General features: G+C 34.7%; 1 protein-coding gene across 4 annotated transcripts; it reads right to left on the reverse strand.

Annotated features, from left to right (window-relative positions):
* Window positions 1-9,827: 9,827 nt before the first annotated feature.
* Window positions 9,828-18,739, reverse strand: LOC149528218 (Thioredoxin superfamily protein). Of its 4 annotated transcripts, none has more exons than XM_089811917.1 (8): window positions 18,523-18,739; window positions 18,035-18,176; window positions 16,624-16,743; window positions 16,484-16,527; window positions 16,105-16,230; window positions 10,531-10,615; window positions 10,343-10,399; window positions 9,828-10,215 (listed from the first exon to the last, which is right to left on the reverse strand). In XM_089811917.1, exons 1-8 carry the CDS (start codon window positions 18,666-18,668, stop codon window positions 10,129-10,131), a joined length of 807 nt encoding a protein of 268 aa, XP_089668043.1. In that variant the 5' UTR covers window positions 18,669-18,739; the 3' UTR covers window positions 9,828-10,128. The 4 variants fall into 4 exon arrangements, with proteins under 4 accessions (XP_089668043.1, XP_089668046.1, XP_089668045.1 ...); XM_089811920.1 differs by having other exon boundaries at window positions 18,561-18,737; XM_089811919.1 differs by lacking the exon at window positions 18,523-18,739 and adding an exon at window positions 18,261-18,473.
* Window positions 18,740-23,749: the final 5,010 nt, after the last annotated feature.

Below are 23,749 nucleotides of genomic sequence, written 5' to 3' on the forward strand. Positions count from 1 at the left end.
TTGGGATCCTAGAGCTGATGACATTTTGTTCTATTATGGATTTCTTGAGGACAAGCAATCTTTAGGCAATAAGGATTTTTTATGTCCCCGATTTTAATGTAATAATTTAATTTAACTAATTAATTAATTGGTCTCAAAAATTAAATTAAATAATAAAGGGCCTTTAATTAATTATTTTAATTAATGAATATGAGGCCCAAAATAATAAAGTAATAAAAATAACTAATATTCTTTCTTGTATTTTTGGTAGTTGGAGGCTGAAGGAGTTTGTTTGTAGTTTTGGAGGTGGAAGACCCTCCATATTCTACCCGTTGCAATTTAGGTTTTTTAACACCACCCTATTCTTTTGTTGGAGATATTATTTGAATATTTCACTGTGTGTGCCAGATCTACTAATCATCATCATTTAATGACTACTTGTATCTTCTCATATCTTGTTGCATATGAAATATGCAACCAATATTATTTTATTATTTGCATTTGCATTATGGCATGTGTGTGATCCAAAGCTCTTCTATTAGTTGTCTAATTTTTCTGTACTCCCCTTTGAATTATCTTAGCATTGTGGGTGTCTACCAATTCTAGCTTGAATACCATCATTGTTTCTTCTACACCTACAACTACACACCATCACTGTCATTACTTGGATGCAAAGGTTATCTTCATCCTGTCACTTCTCCACCCACTATATGGCTCACAACTTTCTATCGCCACCCCTATGGGCATACCACAAACTCCCTGTATAGACCATATCGTCAACGTATGACAAAATTAATTGGTCAAACAACATCAATGATATGGTCTTCTTGGGACAAGCTAATCTCCCACAAAAAAGTACCAAAGACATTTAACAAAGTCAATTTTTTAAATTTTTTCCAGATTCACGAAAACATAGTGAATTTTTTCCAATTTTTTTTGTTGTTTTCTACTACAAACTATGCAGATCATGAAGATCAAACGCTAAAATTTTCAAAAAAAATGTATGATGTTTTTGATCTTTTGAAAATTGGTCAACTGTACTTTTTTGTGGGAGGATAGCTATGTCTTGGTCTTCTTTGGCTCATGTATGATGGATGGGATAGACATTGTATGCTATCCCTGCATATTTTGTATGACTTCCTCACGCTATCATTGTATGACATGTAGAGAGGACATTTTCGTACAACATTACCCACACATTTGCATATAGTTGGCATACAACAACGTTTTCCATCAAGAAACTTTACAGTATTAATGGATAAGTTGGCTAGTACATACAACCAATATAGATTGATGACTTTCTGATGCTCCTATTCAAATGTGTTCCAAGTGAGTTCCAATTGAGACTGGTACAGAACATCACAACTTGAGATCTTTCTTTAAAATTCTTGGATGCCAAAAAGCACTTGATATATTGATTTTCTTATGAATGCTTGATCATGGTCACCAAAATGAGGAGAGATGGGGTTTTTTTTATTCGTATCACAATATTTCAGAGATTAAAACTTGAAGGAGGCCAACATGAATTTAGAAATACCACTAAATCTATAAGACTGGCCATTAATTAAAATTTCTAGCAAAACATTGAAGAAAAGGACACCCTAGACATCCTTTTCCCCTCAATCATGCACAAAATCGAGATCATAGATCCCATATAATAAGAGAATGTTGAGTTTTAAGGTGCAACTAATTACGAGGTTAGGAAGAAGTATAAGGACCACAAATTGTCACATAAGGCCTATACTAGCTAATAAATGACTGAATTGGAAAAATAATAAAAGAGCACACCTAAAAATAAGGGCTCACATCAATTTCTCGCAAGAATCAATTAAGAGAGGGCTTGTAATATTAAATTGGTAAAGGTCCAATGAGTGCTAAGAGAATGTGAAATCAATGTGAGAACTCATACACGTTAGAGTAAAGCTAAATTGAGCATATAGTTATAGGTGCTTACGAATTAGAACGCTATAGTTGTAAATGACCATACCAACCCACTAGATCATTTTTATGCAATTTAATATTAGTTACTATAGAAAACTAGCAAAAGTTTTTGTTGAATTTCATAATTGTTATTCGTCCTTATTTATTTTGTCATAACAATTGAATTTAATGGCAATCTCTTGTTGGGTCATGTTCAACCTAGAAATCTATCATCATCAGCTATCATTTTATTTTTTGATACATCCTTCAAACCTATACTACTAAACATGTATTTCTTTATTTAGAAGGAACTCATTTTTTAGTCTTTGCCTATATATAGGCAGGGAACTAATGTTTTCATTAGACCCTCTACTTAATTTTATATCTACAAACAATTCTAAAGTCTAAAGTTTGGTGAACTTTATTTTTAAATTGTATTTTTTAATATTAATTTTTACTTTCTTATTGGTGCACACTAAATTTGTTGGGGCTATAACTATTTTTTAGGTAAGAAAAATAATAGAAAACACAAAACCAAATAAATATGCATTAATTGCAGTAAAGGGCACTAGCTACAAACTCTTTGCCTAGTCTCTGCCCATCGAAGGAGTAAAATGGCATGTCCCATCAATCCATCACTGTCTCCAAAAACATTAAAATCACATGAATTAAAATCAAAGACTTACAATTGTCTCAATATTTTATTTAAATTTTCACTTGTCTTACAATGTGTGACACAAAACAAAGTCACACAGACCCATCCTACACATTCTCCAACAAATAATCCTAGTCTCCAAGGAAGCTCTGGATTATATTATCTTGTGAAAATAAATATTTTGATTATTAAAAAGAACAAATATTTTTAGTTTATATTTTAAAAATTCAATATACAAATTTTTAATAAAATATTATTTAAATCTCATTTTTTATTTTATTGATTTAAAAATAAATTCTATATTTAATTATAATAGGCTAACATTTTGATACTTAATATTTTTCCTAAATTTAAATAGAATTTTTTTCAAAAAAAATTATAATATATAAAAAGTATTGTGAAAAAAAAAAATTGAACAAACTTTTTATATCATCATTAACATTTACATGTTACTATAAGTTGTTTTATATATCTAAAATAAAATCTAAATCTGACAACAATGTCAAATTTTGAATTTATAGATACATTACTAGTTGTATCCATTCTATTAGCAATTTATTTTTTCCTATTTTAAGTTCATTTAAAAATGAATTTATGATATTGGCTATATAAATTTACACTTTTTTAAATAGACTTTATTTATTTAAAGATCAATAAATGTATAATAGAATTTTATTTTTTTAATTATTTTCTCATTTCAAGTTAAATTTATAATAGAGTTTCCTTGCATACGACTCTTTGTCTAAGCTTTCCTTCTGTGTTTTCCACCTGTTAAACCGCATTTATTGTGAGTTTTTTTAGGCTAAGTTTATTATGGCCCCGACCAATGGTGACCCAATTGTTGATACTAGTGTTTGCACTACTGCATCGGAAAGCCATGACACCTCCATTGAACAAACATCCTCGCAAATTCATCCTAAAAGTCTTTCACAAGGTAATCCTAATATAATCCTTCCTTTGCAAGAATTTGATCATGCTTGTCATTGGTTAGTTCAACATATCTTGATAGGGTATTTTGTGAGTAGGACTCCTCCTAAAGCTATGCTTTGAGAATGGGTTAACAAGAGCTAGACTCCTCATGGAGTCCACCTTGACATTGTGCAAAACCTTACCAAAGATTTTTTTAATTTCGCTTTTCCATCTCGTCTCATGCAGACTCAATTTTTAGTGATGGTCCTTGGTCAGTGTGTTCCTCCCTGCTAGTTTTTCAAAGATGGTTGAGATATTTCATTGTCTCTGACAACAAAAAGCTTAAGGTTTCTGTGTGGGTTGAGTTCCTGGGTTTACCCTTGCCATGTTGGCCTTTTATTGAGTCTATTGCCAATACTCTTGGCAAAGTTATTACAAAGGAACATGAAATTTTTTTCAATGCTCATCCTTAGAAACGCATATGCATTGAGGTGGATCTCTTCAAGGATCTCAAGGATTCTATGGAGATACAGATTGGCTCGCAAAACTTCTCTCAGAAGGTGTTTTATTTGAACCTACCCAACACCTGTTATCAGTGCTAGTCAACGAAACACTAGATTAGGGATTGCCCTTTGGTTGTGCCTAGGGTTAAACCCCTGCCTAAAGGGGTCCCTGTCAAACTAGCAGAAGGGAAGCAAAAAGAAGAATGGACCACTATTGGGCACAAGGGAAAGGCACCCTTAGCTCCTCAACAGTCATATGCGGTTGTTGTTTCGATTTCTCCTATTTTAACAAGAGTGCAAACCCCAGCCATGGTAGGATTGCAAGCAGTTTTCCAGAACCAAACCCTGGTGTTTAATAGGTTTCAAACCCTAGTAGTTCTCAAGGGATCAAGGCCACCACAAGGGATAACACCTCGATTGTGATTCGCACTCCTCCTATTACTTCCTCCATTGTGACTCGGAATGTGTAGCATTCTCGCAGTCCTCTCGGACATGCTAAGAAACCAGAGGAGAAACGATAGGCTATCAATCTAGAGGATTGTCCTTCTCACTTTAACCAAGTCTCAACTTTCTTGTAGAATAGGTACTCCTCTCTTGAGGATGAGGAAGACATGGAAGAATTTTCATGAATTTTTTATCATGGAATGTGCAAGGTCTTACCGACCTCTCCAAAAAGTATTATGTCAACGATACTTGTCATAGACTTGGTAATTTAGATTTTTTTTGTATACGAGAAGTTAAAATTTATGGTTTCATGCTTTCTTCTTCATGTCATGTCATTTAGTCAGATGGCATTATATTTTCCTCTCAACACAATTCTAGTAGGGGTGGTGCAGTTACTCTTCTATCACCTTGTCTTCATTTTGCTATTATTTCACATGATTCTGACCCCATGCACAAAATAATTTGGCTTTTGTTTTCTATCAACAATCATTCTTTTGGAGTAGTTAATGTTTATGCTTCTAATGATGTTGTGGAAAGATCTCAATTGTGGGGTTGGATGGCTAACAACTTGCCTCTAGCTACTTGGGTTATGTGTGGTGGCTTCAATATGGTTGAGTTGGCCTCTAACAAAGACAACATTTTGCTTTTTTGTTGAACAGTAGGGGAAAGGGCAGCCTAGTACTACATGTGTAATAAATTGGACTTTTTTTATTTCAATACTAACCACCGCCAATGTAGTGAGGTTTGGCACACTTGGTCCAACTTTCTAGTTGGCTCTGACTACATTTTAAAATGTCTCGATCGTGCCATGATTGTTGCACAATTTTTTTTAAGGATTGAGATTTACCTATCATTCCTTTGCCAAATGTGATGTTATCAGACCACTATCCCATTTATTTTTCTATTTCGTGGCACACAGTTGTCTAGTGGGTTGTCAAGACTCAATTTTTCCTCAATAAGTCAATGTTGATGCATGCTTCCACTATTGCTCATATCCTACATATCTAGAATTTGGAGCCACATCCGCACTCTGAGACAAGGTGGATTCAATGGTGGAATGATGTCATTACCAGACTCGCTCGATTTCTACGCATCTATAGGCAGTAGTTAGCGCTTTTCAGAAGGCAGTCATATGAGTTCACTACCATGACTCTTAAGAAAGCTTCTGAGGCTCTCACCCTTAACCCTTTTGATGTTGATTTGCAAATTCAGTTTGCCAAACTTCGTCATGACAAACAGGTTGTGGATAATTATGTTGCTCGAGAGGCCCAAATCCTCCATTGGTTGGAGGTTAGTGATAAGGCTTCGAAGGGGTTCTTCTAGGCTCTTCAAGCCCGTCATACCAATTTTGGGATTAAAAAAATTAACAAGGCATCTCTATTCTCTCCAATCTCCCTGACATCCTACAAGCTTTTGTTCACCATTATGAAAATGTGTTTGCTTCACAAGAAAATTTGGTTGCTTAGGAGGAAGCCCTCAAAAAGTGTATTTATGTTACTCCAAACCGCCTAGCGGTTGAGCACTGTGCTTTCTATGAGCAGCTTCTCACCATCTAAGACCTCAAGGAGAGTATTTTCCATAGCAGATGACAAGTCCCCTGGGTGTGATGGGTTTCCTTGTGAATTTTACAAACACCTCTGGGAGTCTATTGGTCCCAATCTGCATAAAGTGTATCTTGAAACCTATCATTCTAAAAGTTTAGGAGCTATTATCAACAAAGGAAACATCAAATTCATACCTAAAGCTAGCAATCCTAAGGAAATTCATAACTGGCAGCCCATTACCCTGCTTAATGTGTCCTATAAGATTATTGCTAAGGCAATTTCTCTTAAAATTTGCCATCTCCTTCCTTTATTGTGTGGCCAGAGCAAACTGGCTTTATCAAGTCCAGGGATATTCTTGACAACATCATTGTTGTCTGGGAAGGCATGGAGTGGGCTCGCAAGTCCAATCAACTATCTTTTGTTTTAAAAATTGATTTTACCAAAGCCTATGACTAGATTGAATGGTCTTTCATTTTGGCTATGCTCCAAGCTCTTGGTTTTGGTCCCAATTTTCTTCAATCTATGGAGATGCTTTTTGGAGATGCCAATGCTTGTATTATTATCAATAGCTCTGAATCTAAGCCTTTGGGCTCTTTCATTCCATAAGCCAGTGTTGCCCTCTGGTTCCAATGTTATATGTTCTTGTTGCTAAAGGGTTTGGTTACTTGCTAGCTCACTCTATTTCTTCTAGTTTGGTTTGTGGCATCTCCTTGCTAGACTCCTCTTCCCAATTGGTCAATGGACATTTTGTTGATTACTCCTTTCTCACTCTTTTGAAGGATGAGGAAAACATCACTAATGCCCGGACACTTTTTGTCAAGCCTCTGGCTTTGCTATTCAATGGCACAAAATGCTCTATTATCATCAATCTTTTTTGCCAGCTCTGCCTTGGCTTGGTCAGTTTGAATAGAAATGGGTCATGCACGGGGAGATTTTCCACTTTCGGGGCATTCCTTTTTCCTTTCAAGCTTCGCCAATTGATTTGTGGAATGTTGTTCTTGTCAAGATTGCAAAGAAGCTGGACTATTGGCTTACTAAACCCCTTTCTCTTGTGGGAAAGTTTCAGATTTTCTCTAAAGTTCTACTTGCTATGCATGTCTATTATTCTTTCTCTTGGGCTCCTTCCAAAGCCTCCTATCTAAAATTAGAGTGATTGCTCCAAAATTTTCTTTCGGCTTCTGGTTCTGACCATCATGGTTTTCATAGAGTTGCTTTGAAATTTTTTTGTTTCCCCAAAGAGTTTGGAGGCCTTGGTCTTCTCTCCACTCAGAAGCAAGGCCTCACTCTTTGTGTAAAATGGATTATACGTGTCATTACTAGAGATGAAGCTTGGAAGATTATGGTTCAACGTTGCATTTCTTTCGAGTTCCCTGTTAACAAGCATGCATGGAAGGGTATTGGCTTTCAAACCCTTCACATCATGTAAGAACTTGTGCACATACATGGCTCTTTTGTTATCAAGAGCATATAGAAAGCTTGGGAAGCTATCAAGCCTTGGTTTCATTGGTTTGGTGATGGGTTCCATGATGGGCTCTCTTTGAACCAACAGAACATTTGGTGGTCTCCTTTGTTTGCCATCCAGGGTATTCCTCTAGCCAAAACTCAAGGTGCTTGTGCTCTACATTTTTTCAACCGTGGTATCAAGACTCCTAAGGACCTTTTCTCTAGGGTCTCCATGAGTCTCATATCCTGGGAAGATATGCAAGTCCAGTTCCATCTTGCCCATTCAAATCAGTAGACTTTCAATTTGTTGCTCTTTGCAATCCCAGATCACTTAATTCACAAGGTGGATATTTAGCCTATTTGACCTTGTTGGATAGATTGGAAGTGGTATCCTATCACTCCCTTCACCAACTACAAGCTCAGTTTGGGGTATCGATGGTGGATACCCTCAACCAGCACTGGCATTTGCAGACTTCCCTTTCTCAATGGAGAAAGCGCTTTGACACCATTTGGACAGCCATTGTAGAACCCAAGATTGCACATTTTGCTTAGAGCCTAGCTTTTCAAGGTCTTCCCCTTGGGCCTCAGCTCAAGCATATTGGAGTTCTGGATCCTCGGTGTCCTTTTTGTGGGCAACTAGAGTCTTTTTTGCATATTTTTTGGTTCTGTAGATGTGCTCAAAACTATTGGCACTGGATTCATGATTTCTTTAAGCCATTTCAGCCTGAACCTTTTTCCTGGCATATGGTTATTTTGGGTGATTCTCTCAGGTTCCCTAGAAAATTTACTAGATCTGGCATACTTTCAAGATGGAGATTTTGTTCACTCTATAAAAAGATGGAAATGTTGTTATTTTCAAACACATTTTCCTTCACATAAATGTTGCTATGTACACTAAAGTGTGCATATGTAATAATATAATGATGCATATTCAAGTGCAAGCCAACAAGGGGGCTCTAGAGGTGGCCCACCTTCAAGAGGTTCTCAATCATTGGGGTAATGCCCCCTATATGATTGCCAGAGTGCCTCCTGATGCTTCAGTTGATACTACGCCGCCCAAGGGCACGACTCTTCTGGTAGCCGCTCACATACGCCACGATCGCAGGCTTCCTGCCACCACTCTCCCAGTGGTGGCAATGGTGGTTGGCATCGTCATTTGGCTTCCCTGCCCCATGGTGGCACAGGCGGGTCCTCGAACCCGGTGGCTCCTCCTCCTGATGCTCGACATCTTGTTTCTGAATAATGGCCCTTTCCCTAGCATTGGCTATCTCACCTCCACGGCCTGATACCAAAGATGCTAACCAAGTCCCCAACGATACTACTGACAACTGGACCGTTCCCAGCTTGCCTGCCAATCCCAAGAATGACTGGAGATTTCATAATCGAGACGAACCACCCCCCTCAACTAACACTATTGTAGCTGTCTAAGGGTTGCTTTTTTTTTTTTAATGAATAGTTGTCAATTCCAGCTTTGGCCGTGTAAACTTTCGCAAGATGATCTTGTATCCCCCAACTTTTTTTTTGTGAATTGTAACTTAATATATTATTTAGTAATAGGAAATGACTATTCATCAAAAAAATTATAATATTAACTATAGATTTGTTTTTCAAATAGACTTTTTTTAATTTAATATTTATATATTTGTATTTTAATTTTTTCTTATGTTTTCTTGTTTCTATTTTAACAATAATATATCAAGTAAGTTGACATTATATTATTCAACATTTTATTTCAAAAATTCAAAATAGTGCAAATGATTATATGCATTTTTAATTTTTTACATAGCTAATTAATTTATGAATATCAATTACAGTTTTACGTTATTTCAAATAAAATATAGAAGCTATTTTAACTATTCTTCTATTTAGTTTCACTACATATTTCAAAATTTTAAATATAACTAATCTATTTGTCATTCAAACCATAAATGTTTCCACCCTATACTTGGTACTTATTCTCTTCCTATCTGTTCTCTGTTCTTAAGCCTCCACTGCAGTTTCAAAAGGCAGGGACTCCAGTGCACTAAGAGCTCTTGTTTTCTTAAAGAAAGTGCTTTCCTCTATCTATTAATTTCTGTCAAGTTTTAGGAAAATGGCTTTAACTTTTTGAAAGCTATAGAATATTTCATTTAACTTTTTAAATAACAGTGATGCCCATTAAAGTTTTATAAGACAATCAAATAGGCCTTTTGCTAGAGATGATGTTTCTCTTGAAAAATGGATCTGGAGATCCTCCATGCACCTGATATAAAAAATGGAGAAAAAATATTGTGCCAAAAAAGGCCCTTGATTTAGAAGAGGAAATGCCCAAGAAGACAATCTTCTTGTAAAGTATTTTATCAGATGAATATAATGCTAAATGACTTCGATTATTTTACATTGATCGTAAGAGAACTGACATTGTAATCAACAATAACTTTTACAGATGCATTTGAACATATTAAATACTTTTGTTTTCACATTAGTTGACTCTAATTAGAGAGTTAAGATTACAAATCAATTTCTTGCAATAGCACTTTCCTCTCGCAGTGAACGATACAATAAGTATAAAAACTATTACTCACAATACAGTGAAATTTGAAGTATAGATAACTTACAAATGCTTTTACTCTCAGAATTACCTACTAAACTGTTATGGCATGGCCTTATTGAAATAATAATAATAGGCGATATAAACCGAAAAAAAATTATTCATCTCTAAGTTGATTTCCTTTAAGTTCAACTCAATAACTTATTCCAAATCTTGAGATGCTTTATGAAAAATTTGGATGAAAGACTGTGGAGCTTGGGCACCCGAGAGCTCATACTTGTCATTTATCTGTAGAAAATAATAGTTTTAAGTTTCAGTAGTCGTTTCTCCAAACAAAATATACTAAGGTTGATAGTGGTCACCACAGTGTTAATGGTTTTATCTATTCACTGATGAAAACAAAGATCTTGCTCACCTTAAAATGAGGTACACCAGATATATTGTGGCCATATTTTTCCATCTTACTCTGTATCTGAAATCCAGTGAACAGAAACAAGCTTCAACAACTACTTTGAGCATTCCGAGTTGGTAAACTTTGACATTGTTCTGACAGAATAAAGGCATGATACAAAAGAACTATTTGATTACAAGTTTTTAACTTACCTCTTTCAAGCCAGCGTTTGGGTTATCAATCCATTCTTTAGCACCTTCGATGCCTGCACTCTCTGCAGCATTCAAAAGCACCTCTCTGCAAACATGGAAAAGAGAAAAATAGATTGATCACTAACATATTTTTATGACATTTCATATGGATTTATTATATAAAATAAACCTACTGGCAAGTTCAAGGAAGCTGCCAAGGACTGGCATAGATCATCCCTGGACACTATTTGATTCTAAATGTAGCTAGTAGAATTATACACAAATCTAAATTGCTTCACATAAGGAAATGTAATTCTGTTCATGTTTAATTGATGTAAATAAGTCAACTTTGCCGTATAACTAATGAAGCAACTAAGCATTTCCAAAAATCTTGAGGGGTTGCAACTGTCAATATTTGCAGAACAGAGGCTGCATGGCAGCATTTCTGGCAACCACCATGGTTGTGGGCAAAGGCCAAAGGTTGTTATATTCAGGACATAGGAGAACATTTTTCTCACGTCCCTTCCCCACTAATCAGCCTCCAGCACCCACAAACACAACAGGGAATTTTTAAATTATACATATATAAATATATACCAATTAATAAAAAATGAAAAATTTATTGATATAATACAAATTTCAAAATTTAAACCTGGGTGCCAAGATGAGACCTATGCCCCAAAAACATGGAAGGTATAATAGCGAGTTCCATTTTTTGTTTTTGGGATCGATCATTATATTCCTAATTTGTGTAGTCACCACAACATGGGAGTACCTGGAGACACTGGACTCTGCAACAGGTACTAGTATAACTAATTTTCAAAAATAGGAGATAGAGGGGGGTTAGTTAGAGACACCATTCTGTTTAATATATTGTACTAATTTTCAGAAAATGGCATATGACAGAACTTTGAAAACAAGAATAGTAAATCTGTCATACAAAAATAGTAAATTGTAAAGGCAATTTCTCTTTAGACAATTACAAAGACAGGAAATTGATCATACAACTGCTAATGTCCCCCTCAAAAATTCTCTACTCTCAGTTTTTGTATCATCCAAAATATCAGCATAAAACATTGTGCAGGATTATTTTATTTATTTGCCTTTTAAAATGTTTTGTCCTAAGTTTTCTGATGCGAGACGTCAATTTATGGTCAGAAGACTTCAGAGAAGTCAGCCAAAAGAACCTTGTGCATCAGGAAGTTTCCAGAAATCTCTCAAAGGGTGGGACACGGATCTATGGGTAACCAGCTAATTTGTAACTGGCTTTTCTTAAAACTGGGACATGGATCTATGGGTAACCATAAAATCCCTCAATCTGCTGATCTGAGGTAGCACACAAAACTCGCAATCCAGACCTGGGGTCGCTATCATGCTGATTAGAGCTCTTGATACTTTTACAGGTCTGACATACAAGTTGGTGAGCCATTATCCCAGAACTGGACCATTGAAGGACTGATATGCCTGCAAAGATTGCACTAATTTCTACAGTTAACACACCAGTCCACATTTGAGCAAGGAAAGGCATGACTACAAACTACCTGTTTCCTGATGCGTACAAGGGTGAATCAAGGGATTATATTGGGAGGGCCAACTGAAGCAAATCAGAGGCATATCATTACACGCCCAGATTAATCCAAACACTCAGATCTGCTACTAGTCGAGCAGACATAAACATCCTCATCACAGCATCTTAGATCCTTATCAACAGATCATCGGTTGTTTGAGAGTTACAAGTCATTAGAATGGAATAGACTATTGGCTGTCTGTCCAGTTGGTACAAGATTGGTATCTTTCTCTTGGGATCCTTAGCTGCACCTATATTTCTGGCCCAAATGCTTTTTTTTTGTGTTTTGTTTTCAAAGGAAGAAGATTGTGATAAAGCATTATCTCTTGGGCATACATACAACAAGGGTAGACAATTGCTTTACGATGATTTAGTCCCAGTCTTTTAGGGGCATCTTACCCCTCTGAAAGGTTGGACATGTGCATTCAGATTTATGGAATAAAAATTGACTTGAGGCTATAGGAAGAAATCTGCAGCAATAAGTCGAAATAGACAGTTAATCAGTGGCAGAATCCCCCATGTATATGTGAAGGGAACTTGATTTGCCTCTTCCAAAAATTCTTATTGATGCAAGTGGGATCGAGTTTGCATCAAACAATAATAACTTATTCGATCAAATTCTATAACAATATGTACAAATGTGGCCTTCAATGGCCTCTTCTTTTCTTTGTAGTGTCTCCTTATCACTGCCTCCAACCTCTCTTATGTTTCACACACCCCTTTGTTTTCATATACAGTGTACACCGCTTCTTGTATCACAGTCCAAATCACATCTTGCCTTGCCATTCCTCTTCATTTCTACAGAGACCCTCCTCTTCTACTTTAGCATCATTAAATACAAAACCATTCAATTTCCTCCCCTAGCTCATCGGTACTCAAGTCTATTCCCCTGCTTGAATAACTCGACGCCCCTCCTCCAGGCATTTCAAGTAATTGCTCTATATCTTTTGCTGACAAAGGTTGCAAAAGTTGGATTTACACCTGCCAATTTGGTTTGCTTGAAAATGCCTAAAGCTTATTCGACAAATCCATTGCGTACATATCCTACAATCATTGCAATTTACAGGGCAATGTTTTCTTTGAGAATTTATAAAATTGAAAGGTTTAGGCACTGACTGTGAGACTGAATGGAGAGAAGCAATAATAAAACAAGACAAATCAAACTGAAAATCTTTTGGGTTGTGTCGATAACCAATTCGCCCAGATGCTCCTGCACCAGACACACCAAGAAAATGAGTTGTTCCTTGAGTTGTTTAACTCAGGAACATTGGGAGATTCAAGGGTTAGTAATCCCATCTTTGTTTCTGACCCACTTCTCCTTTTCTAGGGGAGCCTTCTCTAATTTCTTTTCTTTTCCTTCATCAACTTCAACACACTCCACCTGCCTGAGCATTACATTCTTTGGGGCTCCTCTTCTCTTTTCCTTTAATACACCACTACAATAAATCTAAATCTAATCTTCCTTTTTGTCTTGAAATCTTCCTTTTGAATGTTCGCAAATCATATGGGATTACAACATCAACAATTTTTTAATGATTTGAGGGATGTCCATGCTCCATTCCAAAGCTTCCACTTTAGCATATGCCACAAGGATGCAAGCATAAGGTTGTGGCAACTGGCTTACACCAATGAATTGCATTTTCTTGAAAGATGTACTAGAGAAGATTACATTGTTTTGAGGCATTTCTTTCTGACCTTGTCAACCTTGACCCCAAGAACCAATGAGATCATAGAAATTAAGTGGGTTTAGGCACTGACTGCAAGACTGAATGAAGAGAAGCAAAAAAAAAAGACCTCTTATGGTGCTACAAATTACCAATTTGTCAAAGTGCTGCACTGGACATGTCAGGTAAGTGCAATGGTCCTTGAGTTGGTAAACTCACAGAAATTGGGAGATGCATGGGATGGCAATCCCATGTTTGTTGCTAAACCACTTCTGGTCCTTTTGCAAAGGATCCTTTTCTCTTCTGTTCTTCATCAACTTCAACAAAAAATCAATCTCTTTGACCATTACTTTCTTTTGGGCTGCTATTCTCTTTTCCTTTACTGCACATTGCTATTAATTAGAACCCAATCCACCTTTTCCTCTACAAACTTACCCTTTAAGCGTTTACAAATCATTGTGCTCAGCCTTCTCCTCTTCCTCTTTTTGCTTCTTTTCAACACTACAAAAAACAATGGAGTTTGATTCTTTCGCTTGCTTCACCTTCTCCTTCAGAGTTTTCAGACCATCTTTCTAGATGGTGTCTACATTCTTACAACCATCATGAATGGCCTTCCTATCAAATTGCAATGGCCTTCCCATAACACAGGACAAGCACTCATAGGCATTACATCACACATGTCATCTTTAGCCAACCTGAACACTGATCAAACACTGCTCACTCACAACCATATCGTGCTCCTTTTACAACCAAGAAACTTCACAAGCGCTAAGGTGTGTAAAACTTTTCAACCCTAGATTTTCTACGATCTACTTGGGAACTAGATTATGCATACTATCACTACCTATTATTAATTTGCATTACTTGCCTCCAGTTTTGCACACAGCTCAAAAGAGATTCCTTTTGGATGTTTCCTACACGACCTTTGAATTCACCAACACTCTCCTCATCATTAGAGTTTCACCTTCATCGGAATCTAAGCACAATGACCAGCTTTTCCACATTGGAATCATTTACCAAGGAACCTTCTGCGGCTGTGACCACCTCAAAGCTTGTCTTATGCTGGGATTTGGAAGAGCTTGATTGAAGCACCTATTCTGGCAGATAAGAAACATTTTCTGGTGTCTATTCTTCACTCAATTATTGTCTTGAGATTAAATTGCCTGGACAAGGAAAAGTAGAATGGACAACTTTCTGATATTATGATTTTCTGCAGGTACTATTTGATTAAACATCTGCAATTCCCAGCATCCAAGAATTGGCTAAGCTAGCTAACTTTGCAGAAAGAAGCTTAATCAAAAATCCAAGATACAATGCTTTCACTTGGTTAGTGGTGTTGAACAGACTCATAGTACAACAAAAAGTGGCTTTATGAACCTTCATAATGATGTTTGTGTCAATGTGTGGCTGAAACAATTAATGACCAACTTATCCAATATACATTTCTTCTTCTTAAAGGTATAAAATATTGAATCTGGGGTGGCTGTCTTTGGCTCTACCTGGTTTAGAAAGATTGTTAACTTGCAGTTGGCAAGGAGATTATATAAATATATGAGGTCCATGGGATGCAGTACTAATGTGCACTTTGTGGGGAATCCAGATTGAGGGAAATTCCAAAATCTTCAAGAACAAAGGAGCTCCAGAAGATAGTTCTTAGAAAAGAATTTTCACGTCAATTATAGATTACTCTCATCCTCTAGAAAAGAAGGTACAGTGTTCCTTTGCCATTGTGCTTGCTTGATGCTAGACCTGGGCAAGTCTGGGTACTATGAAAAGGTTGGAATTTAGAATCACGAAGTGAAGTCCTCATCCAGATAAATATGTAAAATTGTACTTTGATGGTATATCTAAAAGGAATTCAGATCTGGCAAGGGAGTGAGTTATTCTAAGAAACTCCAATGGAAGCTTAATCTATGGAGAGGAAAAATATAGTGCAGTCCTATATATGAAGAGGAAAAATACATCTCAGAATCTGAATATACAAACTCCTTTAAGGACTTGGCTGGTTCTAGTAGTCTGGGCTCACTGCTTAATTCAGTGTGAAATCAGAAAAAACAAAAGGAAGACTCAACTATTTTTGAGGAACTGTTTGATATTAAATAGTCTTTTCCTATATCTTACCATTAGGAATAAATCACACCCATTTCCTAAAACTTGCATTGTTTATAAGTCATCCTCATTCATAAGTAAGTTTTAAGAAAATCTCCAACAGGTGCATCAAGTGCTTGATTTGGATGATTTAGAGCAAGAAAGGAAAAAGAATTATCATGCAATGATTGATTGACTGTTACAATAGAATAAGTCAAACAAAGACTTGAAACAAACAATTTCGACATACCAAATGAAAATATTATTTGTGATTACCTGTCACTTACACACTTTTCTTGTGTCAAGCATTTAATCATAAGGCTTTCCACAACTGCATTCTGCTTATCAAGGCCTTGGTGGCCAGCTAGCTCAATCAATCTATGACTGTCCAGTGTATTTCCTCTGTAACAATAGAAACAAGCTCCAGTGTGATTTAAAGTCAAAGTTCTAATGAAGATCCTCACTTGTGATTAGAAATTTAACTTGGCTCAAATAAAACATGAATATAAAGGGAGCATGTACAAATCTATCTGAATATAAAGGGAGCATGTGCAAATCTATCTCCTTAACCAAAGTATACAAATTTCACAATATTAGGTTATTATCTTTCACATTAGGGCTTTGTAAAAGACTTATAGAAAATTAATATACTCACATTTTACCACCACTCCCAAAGTGGAAACCGACACTTTGTAAAGCCTGTTGTGTAAATTTCCCCTGTGAGTATCATGTTTTCATGACGGAAAGTAAATCTTCAACATCTTTATAATACAAGGATGTCCTGATCAGAATTACCTTGTCTATGTTGTCAACCAAACTTTGAGTTCGAGGTCCAAATTTCTTTCTGTGGTACTCATTCTTATCGATTCCTTCCTTGGGAAGGGTGGGATCTAAAATGTAAGGATGCCACCGCACCTGTACCCCCACATGAGAATAATTTTTATATTCTTGTCATGAATGTGATAGCAAATCAGCAACAACTCCATGAAAAGGTCAATTTGATCAGCAGGTCGAGTAATCCAAGAACAACCTACAGTTGACTTTTGTTTTAAAGTACATGTAAAAAATCATTATGCTCTGAGTGAATAAAAAATTAAAATTTGATCTGGTAATTATATTTCATATAGAGTTCTGCTCTCCCCTGGGAACATATAAAATGAGATAAGAATTTCTCATATCCTTGAATATAAAATGATTCACAGGATCTAACAAAGTTTATAAACTTATTTCCAGGCTTTTCTTTTATTGTATTGTTTAATGATTTCATTACTAGTTTACATCCGTTATATCTTATAGAATGTTCATGTTATAATATTTGCATTTCCTAAGCTTTTCTCATAGATCAACCTCTAATGCTTACACTTCTCATTTTCTGAAATGGAAAGATTCTCGTTCCGCTTTTGTTATAAGACTTTCATTAGTTAAGAATAGCTAAAGAAGGCTCACTTTCCAACATTGGCTTTACACATAAGGACATCCTCTTTTCAGCCTGGTCGTGATGATTCCAGATTTGATTTCCTACATTTGAGTGATCCCAGTGGGATTCCATCAGATTTACCTTTCTAAGCAGTTTATAAGTTTATGTGGACTAGAGTGTGTGCCATATCCAGAACCCTCCCCATAGGACAAGGGGTGAATTTGATAGAAGAGATATCCTCCTCAACAAACAATTGGTGATATTGACTGAAGAAACACCCCTATCCAGCAGATTAGAGAATATTTTGAATGAGGATACGGGAAACAGGTAAACTGGTAATCTCCCCTATTGGCGAGGGTAAATTTGAGGGAAGAGATAAACCCTCCCGAAGAACAAATGAAGACCTAGACAGAAGACAAGCCCTTCAAGTAACAAGATAAAGGGTGAATTCCCTGGAAGAAGCAATCCTCAAATTGAACAGAAGAGGCGCCCTTCCGAGCAGACTATGGCCGAATTTACTAAGAGATCCATTCTCAACAAATTGGGGATAAATTTGACTCGTATAAGATCCCTGCTCAGCAGGCTAGTTGACTAGAGTGAATTTGTCAGAAGATGCCCGTCAGTAGTGAAAATAGAGGAATATCATTTATATAGCTAACTAAGTTTTATAGGGAGAAATATCGTCTTCGAGGGAGAGTACATTCGGCCAAATACTTAACATCATATTTCCCCGAGAACACACCTGTTTCAGAAAGAACGATATTGAATTGAAAGAGGGCATATTCATACCTCGAATGTATAAAGTTCTTTAGTCTCGTCCATGGCTTTCTCCAACCTTTTCTTCCCAACAAAGCACCATGGACAGATTGTATCAGACACCACATCAACTCTGATCAACTTTTTCAGCCCAGATGAAGAACTCATTTTCCTCCTGTAAACACCCAAAACATGCATATGATCACACCTGTTCTCTGATCAACTAACAATAAAACTCCTAAATAAAATGACATTTCACCTGTAATATGAAGAGCGCAACTGAAGATCGACAGATTTAATACCAGAACTCCGACTTAAAAACGATTTAAATGCTACTCATTCAATTCTCTCAATTCAACATACATTCCGAAAAGTCATTTGAGAGATCTAGAAGTTAATGTACAGAGCTCCGTGCTGTACTCTTGGCAGGAAATTTAACCCACTTCATTTGATTGTACAGACATGTTATACTAAATCGAGTTAATACAAATATTTTATTTTATATTAAAGATAAGGTTTACCCAGAAGTCAAGTCATCTGAACTAAAGTGCCGATTCACCTGGTAATTCTTCCGTGGGAAAAAATAGTGCTTTGTATACGGTTGTATAAAAATGAGCTGCGAGCTTGGAAACGGTGAAAGGGAATTTGGAAACGATTTTTCAGTCATGTTTTCCAGGCAAATCTAGAATCGGCCATTCCCTCGTCGGGTCAGGCTCGTTGATTGTTTGTTTGGTATACCAATTGATTATTGATAATTGACTCTTGATTAGATTTTTCCATATTTTTTAGTCCCTGGAACTTATGTTCCACCTAAATTAATTTTTAGGTAAAATTTATTCAACTTCTAATGTTTGAAACTGGAATTATTTATAAATTATGTTTTAATCAATCATTTCTATTTTTCAATTGGCTGCTCTTATTTTTCCTAGGGATACAATTGTTTTTTCTAATTCAAAAATATCATAAAACAAGGGCTCCCAAGAGCTAGAATTCCTGCCTTTTGGTGAAAAAATAAATGGTTGTTTTAGTAATTGATTTGTCAAATTTTGTATTAATCATATATATATATATATATATATATATTAAAATATTAATCCTTAAGTATGTAATTAGAACATAATGTACAAATATATAGTATGGATAAGATCCAATGCATTTTTTGCAAACAATTTTATGGCAACAAAATTAATGCTAGTTACTCTAAATAAGATAGACAATAATAAAATGATTGTATATACTTATTTCAATATATATTCGTAGTTGAAATTGTTGGGGAAATTAATGTTGAATAGAAAAGGCAAGTTATGTTGTGTGCAAAAAAACAATAATCATATTTGTCTGTTAAGCAAAATTCATATTTCATTGCAAAATAGAATCCAATAAATAAACACCATTTATAATAATGTTTGAACTTGGAAGGAATATGAATTTTTTATTTGAAATAAAATCAACAATATTGAAAGTAATATGCAATATAGGTCATAATATTTTAAGGATAGTAGCAACAATATTCTCCATTTGTCAAGAGGAAAAATAGTAAAGAAATGCATCGAAACACCTCCATATGTTTCCTAAAATGAAGAGCAAAAATATTTTAGTTGTGCATTGATAAATCCCAAAACAATCAAACAAAAAAAGGTTAAGATTAATATCTACCTAAAAATCATTGTGGAAAGAATAGAAAAAGGAGAAACCCCATGAACAGTTATTTAAATATAAATGAACAATTTTTTGAAATAAACATAAAAAAGAAATATTCGAGTTGGATGGGCAATATGATTATTGTGAATTGAATAATGTTGAAAAAAATCCTCTGAAAAAATATTATGGGTATATGTTGAGGAAGATTGATGATAATAATGAAATAAAATGTAATATTGTGTGTGACAAACCAAGTTCTTTGAATCATAATCTAATATAAATAATAGAGCTCAAGATTTATTTATCTGAGTATTCTAAATGTTCCAGAAAATCATTGCATAGTACACTGCATGAAATCCCAGTATTCTAGCTATTGTAAGGGTCAATTGTTTCCAAACTATGAGTTAAGATTTAGAGAAAGCATGATAGACGAACAAGGAGGAATATCAAATATAGTTACAAGGGCAGGAGACGATCCTAACAATCTAAAAGCCCCCCCACCATTAATAATAGAGGCATCAGAGTGATCAGATCTGGCGACACTATTGGCATGGCTAGAATTCACAATATTATAGTTCTTCACAACTTGCAAATTGTTGGTGTAAATAAGTATTTACTTATTACACTTACTTAAGTCTACTTAGGTTAATGCATTATTTAATTATTTTGCATTATTTTAGGTGAGACACTAAGGAGTTTGTGAACTCTCATTGAGTTATGCAACTCTAATTATGCACATGGTGTCTACAACACAGGAGTATGCATCATTCACTAAGTTGTCATGTTGACAACACAATTATCCGCACTCCTCATTTAGCACATGTTTTCTAGACCACTGATTTGCGTGATACACCATTGTAGGCTTATCCTCACATCATCGCACTTAATCCTGTGTTTAATGGAGGATAATCCATATCTGGTGGACATGTGCCTAGTTGTATGACATATCATGATGCTAACTTCTATGCATTCTAGAAGCTCTCTTGAGGCCTTTATATTCAGGCACTCCTAGTGTACTCTCAACCAGTTATTGAATGAATATCGTCATTCTGATCATACTCTTTCTATTTTGGTCTACTGTGTGCTTGTGTTGAGTTCTTTAGTTCTTGGGTGAATTCTAGCCTAAGCCAAATTCTTACACAAATAAATATGCAAGTCTCATCATTCTCAGTTTCACAAATTCCTCTTCTTGTGCAAAAATGCCACATCATAAGAATATGCATTTCACTGACAACAATTTGAGCCTTAAAAATATGGATTTTTATAGACGTTTAATACTTACCTCCTTTAGTGTTTAAGTTATTTCTGAAATCCTCAAGAAAATGATTGGCACTATGGAGGTATTTGGTTCTATTAGGGTTACTAAAAATGGTCTACTCAATGTCTTTCATGGAGTCTACAGAGATTTTTCTACATTATGTTAGAACAGTTAGATTATATGGCTACAAAAAACTTATTTGTTTAGAGACATGTATCTAACTTTGTCAAAAAAAAATCAATGCCTCTAACATTTTCTATACCCTGATGGAGGGTTTCAAATGAGCTCTGTATCATAATATTGTACGAGAATTGAAAAAATCTTTATGCCTTTGAAAATATCTTCTCCATTATTTAAATGCTTCCCTAGACTGCCAATTTGGCTAGCAAGATCATCTGCTTTCACATCTTCCAAACTCAAATATTTTCTAAAGAACTCTCAACCTTTGCATCATTTCTTTCGATAACTTCTTCAATTTATCTCTTAATTAGAAGGCCTTTATGATGACTAGGTGGAAAGATGAACTATTCAAACTAGACCTAGAATAAGGGCTTCCACTTTTAATCAACTTTCCATCACTTCCATTCTCATCTTCATCTTTCTGTCCAAATTCTTGAGGCATTTTTGTCCTAGGGCATGCAATAGAAGTTGATGTAGTATGAGGAAAAACTTCCTATTCGTGACCATGACTCTTACTTAACTCTTGCTTAATCCATTAAACCTTTTTTCTTACTAAACCATGTTTTGATCTTTTAGAGAAAAGATATCTAAATACACCAATTTGTCCCTCAAAATATCACATATAACAATCAACCTAAAAATTTGAAGGCAAAAAAAAGATTAATTAGATAGCAAAAAGAAATTATGAAATTTACTACAAGATGGGCCAAACAATAGAATATTCATTGTGAAAACAAAACCCTATCTTTAAAAAACATTTTCTTTAAAAAGAGATGTCAAAGAATATGTACCTGGCTAAGGAGGAGAATGGATACATGGCCAAGGAGGAGTTTCACATTGAATGGTAGCACAAACTGAAAGTTAGTAACTACAAATATAAAAAATGCCTAGAACATAGAAAATTATGGAAAGAAGAAGAATGAAGATGTCTGGAGTCTTCCATACAATGACAAAATCTATTTACTATTAATTTCATAATGAGAGTAGACATCCTCTGCTAAAATATAATGTTGAACACCATTTTTATCCAAGGAGTACATAACATACCACTCTAACTTGAGGTTTTCATTACTTGAAGAATATGAACTCTGTATAATTCTATTTTGATGTGTTCTTGAGAATGGAATCCTTACAACAAATACAAACCCTTTATAAAATAAATATATATAAGGCTATTGCAATATAATACAAATCCAATATTGATGTAATATGAACAAAAAAATTCAAATAATATAAAATACAAGAAAGTCATAAGGCAAAATGAGCCATATAATATAATGGAGAAAATGGAGAAAGACAACTATACTGGTTTTGCTCATCTCCAACCTCACTCAAATAAACACCAAAGCTTTGTGAGTATTCCAAAAAGCAAGTATGAAATATAAAACAAGTGTCATATAATGGCTTAGAACTTGCCTTAGTTTTAATAGTTTTTAGTATAAATCTAATGTTAAAATAATAAATTTATCATAGTATATAAACTATTTTAATCAACACAAAACTTATATAGTTAAATTCTATTCATATATATCATATATACTATTATAAATAAATTATAATATGAAAATAAATAAAAATTAATAATAATATATAATATTGTTTCTTAAAATATTATATAATATAAGTATAGATAATATTTTTAAAAATATTTTAGTTGAATAAAAAAAATTAATTTTTAAAAATAGAATATTGAAAGTATAAACATATAAACTAACTCACAAATAAAAATATTTAACTTCAATCATGTGCATATAAGACTCAAAACAATTCACCAAATCAAATCATCAAAAAATATTTAATAGAAATTATGTAGTTAAAAAACTTGCATCAAACTATGCATTTTATAATTAAATTTGAAAATAGTAAATTTAAACTCATAAAAATAGTAAGTTTTAATCACGAGTTAGGCATGAAATGCAATGCACAATAAAATGCATATATGGCTGCCCAATAAAATGCATATATGGCAGAAGTTTAATGAATATAATGCAACCACTAAGGCCAAATTAAATGTCTATCCTTTATTTAAGCCACTTTCCTTTCACATAGCAATAAAAGAATTTCAATGGATTTCTAGAAATGTTTAAACTACTAGCAAAAATAGTAATAACCAATTAAAAAATAGCATTTAAGTGTGAAAAATATGCATTTTAATAATAATATTAACAGACATTTAACATTTGATAATGTTTTCAAATTTTTGGAAGAAATAGTAATAGTATAAACAAGGCAAAAACTAGTCTCCTGCCTATAAGGCAGGGACTAGTAAAATATCTTGAAAGTTCCAAGATGGAACTAATCTCCCTTCAACGGCACAGTGAACAAAGAAAGCAATTGAAACTGCACATGTTGTGACTGGATATTTCTTCATTTCTTCAGGGAGAGTATGTTAGTACAGGGAAAATCCTCCCCATGTCTAGAAGATCATTTCTTCCTTCTTTCTTGGCAAACAACCTTCTCTAGGTAAGCTTCAACTATTTGAATGACACCATTTATCCTAATTTAATGCAGTCAAATCTAGATTTTTGCAAGACTCTTCTAAAAACTTCTAATGGTTGTCTAGAAGCTTCCCGTAGTTTTTTCAGTAACTTCTATTCTTGAGTAATTTTCCCTTGAAGATCTATGTGCAACAGATTGTCACTGGCAAGCATCCAAGGCAAAGTATAGAA

This window comes from Cupressus sempervirens, chromosome 11 (assembly GCF_028749045.1).
Source record: "Cupressus sempervirens isolate cs-2001-9-10 chromosome 11, ASM2874904v1, whole genome shotgun sequence".
NCBI lineage: Eukaryota > Viridiplantae > Streptophyta > Pinopsida > Cupressales > Cupressaceae > Cupressus > Cupressus sempervirens.

What these genes read in the sequence shown, in the direction of transcription:
- LOC149528218 (XM_089811917.1), bottom strand. Translation starts at nt 18,668, where the DNA reads ATGACTGAAAAATCGTTTCCAAATTCCCTTTCACCGTTTCCAAGCTCG. An exon ending in TCAGATGACTTGACTTCTGG is followed by an intron (nt 18,177 to 18,522) that starts GTAAACCTTATC and finishes GGGTGTTTACAG; the next exon opens with GAGGAAAATGAGTTCTTCAT. An exon ending in GAAAAGTGTGTAAGTGACAG is followed by an intron (nt 10,616 to 16,104) that starts GTAATCACAAAT and finishes CCATGTTTGCAG; the next exon opens with AGAGGTGCTTTTGAATGCTG.